Here is a 9,240-nt window from a genome sequence, read left to right on the forward strand (position 1 = left end):
AGCCGGGCGGGCCGAGCGGAGGCGCCGGAAGGTCCCGGCAGGCGCTGCGCTGCCCGTGATGGCCGCCGAGGTGAGGCCGCCGCGGCTGCCCCGGCACGGCCGGCTGCCTCCCGGGGCGGAGCAGCGCGGCCCCGGCCCGCGGCAGCGGCAGTAGCGGCAGTAGGTGCGGAGGGGGATGGAGGGGCTGCGCCGGTGCCGCCCCGGCCGCGGGGGTGGCGGGCAAAGTCTCCTGTTCGTCTGCCAGAGTGTCCTTGCGGGAACGCGGGGCAGCCTGTCACACAGGGATCGCCGCTCCCGACATTTCTGCTCTCTGCATTGCCTTGGGCTCGGGGTCGCGGAAGAGGGATCCTACCCGTCTTTCCAGTTACCAGAAGGATTGGGTTGTGTTTTTTCTGCATTTTAGTGAACCTGGTGGTGTTTTCCGGACTACATATCTACATTTCTTCCCTTAGGTATCATTTCAGAGCTCACTTGATTCAAAATGGCTTTGATTAGCCGAAAAACTTTCCAGTTGTATTCATCCAGCACACCAGCAAGCAGGTCTGCTTTGATGACCCTAAGCAAAAGGTTGAACTTCATCAGTGGGCAGCGAAAACCCCAAAACCGTAGCTCCGTGGCCATGAAGATGCTGTGTGTCAAAGATAAATCTCAGTATACGTTTTGTAGGAAAAAACACGTACAACTGCAGATGCAGCCACTTTCTGTTAATGAAGCTGTGCATCTTTGTGGAGATACGAGGAACTGTACTAAATCAAATAATGTGTGGATGGATGAACAATTATTTTTCAAGAAGTTGAACAACTTTTGTACATCAAAAGAGATTTTTGATTTTCTTAGCTCTGTAGAGGTCATGTCTGATACAATGGCCTCAGGAGCCCTGCAGAAGATTTCTGAAGTTGAGGTGGATGACAATGGTCTTAAAAACCCTGGACTGTTAGAGAATGAAGTTTTCAGGGCATTATGCTTCCAGTTTGAGTTTGAATCCTCAAAACTGTCAAACAGGGGGCTGTTAAATGCATTGCAGGCTTTGATAAAGCTTCGTATAGATCCGCAGAGCACGCTGATGACAAGCCTGCTTTCGGAGAGCAAGGAGCGGCTTGGCAGGGGACAGCTGACTGCTGAAAATCTGTGTGCTCTTGGAGAGAGTTTGCTTGAGTTAGAAGGCCCAAGTTGTGCAACGCTGGAACAAATTGTGAACCACATGCAAGAAAGAGACATTAAGAGTTGGAGTCCCAGGGAAATAGTGATGGTTTATAAGATACTGCAAGTGACTGTGGGGGAAGGGAAACAATGCCAAAACTTGCTAAACAGACTGAACAGTGTCACTTTATGCACAGTTTCCCACCTGAGCCCAAACTTTGCAAGTGTAATACTGAATTCACTGGTGGTTCTTCGTCAGACTCAGGCAGTTCCCTTAGTCACTGCACTGTGTAAACATTCAGTGAAGCATGTTCCCTATTTCACAGATCAGGAACTGGTAAATGTACTGGAAGCTTTCCTATACTTTGGGCAAAGAGTGCAAATTTTTACAGAGGCACTGGAAAGACATGTCCCCAAGTCCATCCACACTATGCATCCTCAAACGGTCAGCAAGGTCATGCAGTATTGCTGCAAAAAGATGATTCTTTCAAAGCCCATCTTTGATGCAGTGGCAGAAGGTTTCATTTCCAGTGCTGACAGACTTACCCCTGACCAGATTGCTGCATATATTATCCCATTTGGGACCCTTAATTACCTGCCTCCAAGTGCTTCTTCCTTGTTTAGGAAGCTTGAGGCTGTGCTGCATACCCGCCTGAGGCACTTTCAGCCTCACACCTTGCTGAACCTGCTACACTCGTGTGTCCTTATTCAACGTTATCCGATAAATTTCCTGCCAAAAATATTTAGTCCCTATTTTCTGCAAAAGCTTCAAGGTAAGGAGCAGAACTTCTCCTGGGATGTTCCACATTTCTTTCTATTATGTAGTCAAGCATCTATTTTTTATCAATTTAATTTGTGAAATCAACAGTGACCTAATCGAAGTGACTGGAAAATAGCGATCAGGAGGCCAAAGGGTGATGCTTCCTTGTCACAGTTGCCATTGTCTTTCATGTATGTCATTTAGTTGAGTTTGAAAATTGCAGAGTTTTAAAACACAGACTTGAATTCCCTTAAAAGAATTATTTCAGTTAATCCTTCTGGTTTTCTAAAAAACAGTGACCTGGTATTCCCTGTGTTTGTCCTTTCTCTTATACATGATGCTAGAACATCCCCCATGTAATGGCCTGTTCTTGGCTCTAACTATTGCATATTTCACTGCTTTTGCACACAAATCTATTATGAACAATACTTCATTTTCAGTTATTCTCTATTTGATACTGAAGCATTTTTAGGGTCATGGTAAAGAGATGTAAGCTATGCCAGAAGGATGACTGACTTAATAAGATATCAGCTAAGATTGCTCTACTAATAGAACTAAGCTAAAGTTTTCAAAGTGATTAGAAATTTTGGTAACTTAATTTTTCAACAACATGAAATACCTGAAGGAGTTGATCTTTACAAAGCAGACAAATCTCCAGAAATTATTTGGTATTATCCACAATATGCAGATTTAAAAAAAAAATGAGAGTGAAACAATGAGATCCTGGGATTATAACTTGGGGAAGAGTGGTTGTAAGAAGGAGATATTTATCTAAGACCTCAACTCAAATTTATTCTTCTGTGTAGTATGCCGTGCATCTTTTGGATACTCATTTTTTTGTGAAAGAATGACAGTTTTAACTAAGATCTTGCTAGTTTTGTTGATATTGTGTAAATATTTGTGTTGATATTTCTGTAAATAATTTTCTCATTTTTCTACCTGTGTAATTTCATACTGATCTTTCTGTTAATTTAAACAAATGCTGAGAATTTTAATGATTAAGTAGCTTTTCTGCATATCATACTGAATAGCTTTTCCTAATTTCTGCATATGGTTTGTGTAAAGATACTTTATGGAAGGTACATCTGAAAACCTGAATGTTGTTGTTTCAGCTCAGCCACCTGGTTTGAACAGAGTTGTTATGTTCCAGCTAACCCAGCTTTTTCTGACTGTCACCCTGGAGTGCCCATTTTATGAGGTACAGTACATGTGAAACCAGAAGTGATGTTAACAAGAGGTGATAAGGTCATTGGGGCCCTGTTTATACTTAGTTGCATGTTATTTCCTATAAAAAGCATTGGAATTGGACAAACCAATTTTCCTTGATGAAAATATGGAGCATTTCTACCTGATTGAATGACTTGATATATTTGTATGAATGGAAATAGCTGTGCATTTCTCATTAATGTGATAGCGTTGAAGCTTCCTGAGAATGTTCTGGTGGTTGTTTGGGTGATTTTAAGTTTCCAGCAGGTCATACCTCAGACTGTAGGTCTCTCAATAGACTTGGCTTTGAAATGCACAGAATATATTTTGCTATGTTAATATGAGGTAATTACAAAAATGTTATCTCCCTTTTTTGATTTGGTTTTCTGTCCCTATCTAGGGTCCGAAACTCCTTTCTAGGTACCAAGTAAAGGCCTTTCCCACACCTCAGAGTTCTCCTGATGTTCACCTCTTTAAAAGGGTGAAGACAGGATTACTTTATTTACTGAAAAAAAGAATATATTTTGCATCAGAGGTATCAACACCATATTTCTATGTAGTTGGTAAGTATCATTTCTTTAGATTAGTAATTAAATATGTGTGTGTATGGTGCCAAAGCTATCTTTTCCTTTGTGGGCAGTCTAAATTCTGCAAATACAGAAAAAGTAAACTGGGATACCAATTTCAGTAAAAGATCTGAAATTTGAGAACTTTAAATAAATAATTTTTAGAGTCAGGAAAATGGAGAGAAAAGCACTGCAGTTTGGTATTTACTCAGCCACTCTGCATTGAAAACAGCTGCTAACAGCTGCTTGTATTCTGTTTGTATTATCAGCTCCTTGTCCATTAAACAATTTGTATAATGTAAAGCAAAATGAGGCAACGCCACTTGCCTGATCTCCCTGCTTTAGTGGTGAGTAGAGAAGGGAAGGTGGTCAGCTGTGTGCTCTGCTCAGCTGGGCTCCTCTCCCCTCAGCAAGAGCTGCTGACAACACCGTCAGTGGGGGTTTGTGGGTTGTAAGACAGGAGTGAGCAAAACAGTGTTGTGTGCAGCAGGAAACAGAAGGCAGTCATGAGGAAAGGCATGTGCCCAGGAGGCGTGGATGATAATAAGATGTTGAGGGAAGGGAGTCTTGGACACCATGGATGTCAGAGGGATTTTAAAAAAATAAAAAAGGGGGATGATTCCAGAGTTACTCTGTGTGTCAGCTCTCACAAGGATGTTGAAGCTAGCAGAGGGAGAGAATGTGTCTCTCCCCAAAGCCCTCAAAATTCCAGAGACCCCAGCTAGCACAGCGAAGCACCATTTAACTGTGTTACAGTTTTGAGCAGGCTTGGAATACTACTTTGTTTGTTAGCATCATGAAAGGCTGAACTCTTACTAATTATCACTCATTTGTGTTAAGTCTATACTTTTTGCCAGCCTATGTAATTCAAAAAAAATTGTGATAGTGTTATAGTTGTTTAATAAAACTGTGAGAAGATGAGAATTACAGCAGAAAGTTTGTTATAAGAAATGATGTTTAATGTCACTTCTCTTTTTTCATCTACATAAGATATTGAGATTAAATTAGATGAAGAAGGTTTTGTATTGCCTGCGGCCCAACTTGAAGAGGTACACAGACGGTAAGAGAATAAAAGAAACCAGTAGTAAAATGTTGATTTACACTAGGAAAGAGCATCCAGGGTGAAAACATGGCAAAATTTAAGATATTTGCAGTTTTGCCATTAACTTCAACAAAGTTCAGGTCTCACACTGAAACCACTGGCAGAAGGACAAAATTAACAATCTGCTTTTTGCTCATTGTTTTGCCACCTGACTATGCAGTGTCAAACAACTGGTTTCTTTACTCAATGACGGTCAGAATCAAGTCATCCTTATTTGGATTACAGTAATCTATTTTGATATTCTGTAATTAATTTTCAAATTAAATTCTAACTGAGTGTATTTGCACAGATTTAACAGAGTTTGAGTTCACAAATTTACTTCTGCAAGGAATCCTGAATAATAAGGATACTGAGAAATGCATAGGTGTTTAAAAGTATATTAAACAAGGGATACTTTGGGAAGCCTTGGATACAAAGTTAAGCAACCTGCCTGCGTGATAATTGCAACTGCACTGTGTGAACAAAGCAAAAGTCTTTGAAGAGGTTAGGCTTTCTCCAGTGTAACCTTCTGTTGTGGTTTAAGCTGAAACCAGGATACATTCATGTTCACAAGACTCCGAGACTAATACAGGATCTTTCCAAGACCCCATGCTTAAATGCTTAAGAATGAGCTTCAATGTTTTTTGTTTTAAGTGGCAGCTTTCATAAAGTGAATAAAGTCACAGTATACTTAACATACTGAAAATGTAAGCAACTTTTTAACAGTAGATGTAAAAACCTTGGATTAAGTTTATGGGATTTTTATCACCCCGAAGAAAAAATATTGTTATAATCCATACTGCCAACCATATGTACCGGTTTAACTTAAAACAGACGTAGCTTAAACTCAATTTGAACTCTAATGGATTTAACAGGTAAATTAGTAATTAAAAATTGCCTCTAGCTGAGGCAAGTTTTTTTATATTTTTTTTTCTAGAAGAATTCAAACAGCTTACTAATCATAACATTAAAAAAAAAACCTCTCATTAACTGGCATGGTAATTTTTGTTCAGAGCAAATAAAAAAGCTTTTCAGATCAGTTTCACTAAGTTTCAGGGTTTCACCTCCCACCTTTAAATTGAGTGATTTAATTTATCCTGAACTAGATAACTCCCATCCTACATCTGATTCAACAGGTGTAAGAGGGACGTATTGTCTCCTGATTCTTAGGAATTTTAGTAGCTGAGGTGATTAAAATAACTGATTGTTGTGGGTTTGTTGCGGGTTTTTTTTTGATTGTACATTTATGCTTAATTTTAGAATTGCCCTGTGTGTTGATGGTCAAAATAGATTTTGTGCTCATAGCCACAATCTGTTGGGAGAAGAAGCTATTAAACAGAGACACCTTCAGTTACTTGGTTATGACGTTGTGCAGGTAAAGTTCAAAGACAGTGATATACTTTTGCTCTAAGAAAAGGAGTAAAAAATTATTTTATAATACTTAAAACTGTAGTTTCAATTAATTCCTAAAGCAGATGTAGTCTTGTTCTTTCTATATTAGGTTCTCTCTGCCTACTTTTTGCCTTTTTGAGGGTGTACAGAACTATCTTTTTCTTTCTTGGATCAATTAGTGTATTCTGTCTGTGTTTTTTGCTGCATAGTGCTGTTTAGAAGAGTGCTTCTCTTCAGTGATTAAGATTCAAATCTTGAATTAAAGGAAAATGTTATCTAAGAGTTCATTAGAATTGGAATTTTTAATTAAATACTTTTTAAAAAGGTTTGGAGTTTAAAAAGAGGAGTTTAAAAAAAGCTGATTTGTATTGTAAATAATATTTTCACAACAGAGTATAACCTTTATTTTGACTGTTGAATTAATAGAGGTATATTTTTCTTGAAACCTACTTTGAATGAAAACTGTTAGTTTCTTGAGATTTTATTTTCTACTTATCATCACTTATTCTATAAGCCTAACTCCATAATTTTTAGCTTAGTTTAAGCTGTAATAAATATCACTCTTTTTTTTATAGTAATCTCTCTTCAGGTCATTTATAGATCAATAGTACATTTAGGATTAAATCTTTAGTTTAAAACAAAATAAGTATTTGATACGTAGTTTTGCATCTGCTTAATGAACATCAGTCTTACCCTGTTGTTTATTAAAAGGTACTTTCAGCAATCATTTCTGTTTTGTTTCCAGATTCCATTTTTTGAGATAGAAAGTCTACAAAATATCAGAAAAATAGCAGATTATCTACACAAAAAAATCTTTCCTTGTACATATGGACTCAGCAACTGACACTGGAGAATACTACTGGATAACAGGCTGATCTTCTATACTACAAAGTGTAAATTCTGTGCATGGAAGAAAAATTATTTTTTCTAAGTAACTGCACCTCAGAAAAAGTGAGCTGAGTGTGAAACCTTCCAATATTTGGAACAATTGACATGTAGAGAGTAATAAAGAGCATCATATTTTCTTAAGATTTGTGTCAATATTTATTACAAGTTTACAGGTATAAGTGCCAGACAGTCAGTGCTGCTTTTCCCTTGTATTTTAACGGGTTCTAATTCACAGCTGCAAACAGCCACGTGTGACTATTGAAGGAGACTGGCCAGTCTGGATGTACAGCTTATACCTATTCTGTAGGTATATGCCTACAGAATACCTACTAATCAGAGCTTTTCTTGACAGTAAAAGAAGAAATTGTGCAATTTACTTACAGCTGCTCATGTAATTTCCCAAGTGTTTCATAAAACTAAAATTTGAAGTAGCTGCAGAAGCAGTATTGGTTTATTGGTTTTACTTAGGAGATGCAGAGTGCTGTTCAATAAATAGCAATGCCTTACAGAAACTGAGAGCATTTTTAAAAAAAAAGATTTGCTTTACTTTGTAAAGTAACAGCTGCCACAGGATAATGGACTTGTACAACTGTCTCTGTGGGGCTGCCCAATGTTCCAGATGTATTCTATTTGTAGTTTTGCCTTTGGTGATAATTTTAGCTAAACTGTCTAAATGGGGCCATGTATGCACTCCAGAGTTCCTCTGGGTTACAGAAACTCTATGCTCTGCCATGTCCCATGGCAGCCCTTTTTTACTTATGAACAAAAATTCTGGAAGTGAGAACCAGAACCAGTATCCACTTCAGCCAGAACAAGTGCCCTAACTTGGGTCAGTGCATTGCTTTGCAGATGATGAAGGGAAAACAGAAGAGCTTTAGTTCTGATTATATCATGTATTCTTGATGAATGGCCATGTAACATATTTTCATGTTAGCTTATGCTTCCTCTCGGTGTGGAATTACTATTTATGAGTAGCAAAGCAGAATTCCCAGCATTACCTAGTTTGATTTTCACTGTTGTTTTGATACAAAAAAGGTGAAACTTTCACATCATTGACATTCTGTATATTTCACCAGTAGACAGAGAATGTGGCCAGATTTTCCTTCCAATATTTTGTGAGTTTGTCTGTCAATTGCCCTAACAATCTCTGGAGATTACTGGATGCAAAATCCAGATCTAGAATATGCTTTACATTGTATACACTGTCCATTCTGTTTGTGTTAATTTGTTGTGTGTATAAAACTCTTCCTCACAGTAGTATGTCAACACTAACAGGTGAGGGAGCGCCAAAATGTGTTTTCCAATGTGTAATAGTAAGCTCAGAACATCAATAATCTGAGAGTTTGTCATTCTAGCAAGCGAGAAATTGAAGGAGAGCTGAAATGGCTTTGTGAATGTTTATAAGGAACTTATCACTAATACAGAAGAAATTGTCAGGGTGTTCTTCTGACACTGAGCACTGAAGGAAGAAATGAACCATTCAGAACTGAATGAGAAACAAGTAGTGGGAGGAACAACCTGTGAAAGACCTTCAAAAGTGAGTACAGATAAGAAGGGTGTGACATAAGCAAAGAAACCAGATAGGAAAACTCAAACTGGTCTTTTGATGTTGGACTTTCTCCGTGGTGGAAGTGATGCTATTTCTCACATAGGCCAGAAGGTGGTGGTATTCTCAAACAAATTTGATTTCCAATAATTTTTCAAACACAGATGGTTTGTAAATATAGTAAGGCTACTTAAAAAAAGCAATTTGTACTGACTGTCCCAAAGTAAAAATAACCTGCTAAGAATATGGCCATATTCCATCTCATTCTTCACTAGTAATAACTTTGATACTGATTTTTGGAAAAACATTGTGGTATTAGAAAACATTTCCTTCTCCCTTTGTTCTTACTATGATTCCTTTCATTTAATGCTGCTAAATTTGTTAAGTGAAGAAGTGCTTATCTTGAAAAGGAATGTAGCCATTAATGTCCTTTTGTCCATTGTGCATTGAGTGTAGAAGAACTGCAGGTCATGAATAATGAAAGTAATGAACACCTCTCAGAATGGGCTGCTCTATGTGCTCTGCTTCTCACATCATAGGCAAACAAGTGCTATTGACTGCCTGATTTACTACTTTTTCAGGTCCTAGATTTAAAAGGTTTTTGTTTCTGGTTTTTTTTTTTTTTTCACTAGGTGTCTCACTGTATTTACAAATGACACAG

General features: G+C 38.1%; 1 protein-coding gene across 2 annotated transcripts; it reads left to right on the forward strand.

The window, feature by feature from the left end:
- The first annotated feature begins 5 nt into the window (after window positions 1-5).
- FASTKD3 (FAST kinase domains 3) lies at window positions 6-7,174 on the forward strand. 2 transcript variants are annotated; one of them, XM_053936060.1, is made up of 7 exons: window positions 6-70; window positions 453-1,913; window positions 3,013-3,098; window positions 3,507-3,669; window positions 4,663-4,732; window positions 6,014-6,128; window positions 6,891-7,174. In XM_053936060.1, the coding sequence occupies exons 2-7, from the start codon at window positions 482-484 to the stop codon at window positions 6,987-6,989; spliced, it is 1,965 nt and encodes a 654-aa protein (XP_053792035.1). In that variant the 5' UTR covers window positions 6-70; window positions 453-481; the 3' UTR covers window positions 6,990-7,174. The 2 variants fall into 2 exon arrangements, with proteins under 2 accessions (XP_053792035.1, XP_053792026.1); XM_053936051.1 differs by lacking the exon at window positions 6-70 and adding an exon at window positions 76-163.
- The last annotated feature ends 2,066 nt before the right edge of the window (window positions 7,175-9,240 follow it).

The sequence above is a fragment of the Vidua chalybeata genome, chromosome 1 (assembly GCF_026979565.1).
Source record: "Vidua chalybeata isolate OUT-0048 chromosome 1, bVidCha1 merged haplotype, whole genome shotgun sequence".
Taxonomy (NCBI): Eukaryota; Metazoa; Chordata; class Aves; order Passeriformes; family Viduidae; genus Vidua; species Vidua chalybeata.

Excerpts from the sequence above, each read along its gene's own strand:
- FASTKD3 (XM_053936060.1), top strand. The coding sequence starts at position 482 with ATGGCTTTGATTAGCCGAAAAACTTTCCAGTTGTATTCATCCAGCACA. Across the intron at positions 1,914-3,012 it reads TTTTCTGCAAAAGCTTCAAG|CTCAGCCACCTGGTTTGAAC; the intron begins GTAAGGAGCAGA and ends TTGTTGTTTCAG. Across the intron at positions 3,099-3,506 it reads TGGAGTGCCCATTTTATGAG|GGTCCGAAACTCCTTTCTAG; the intron begins GTACAGTACATG and ends GTCCCTATCTAG.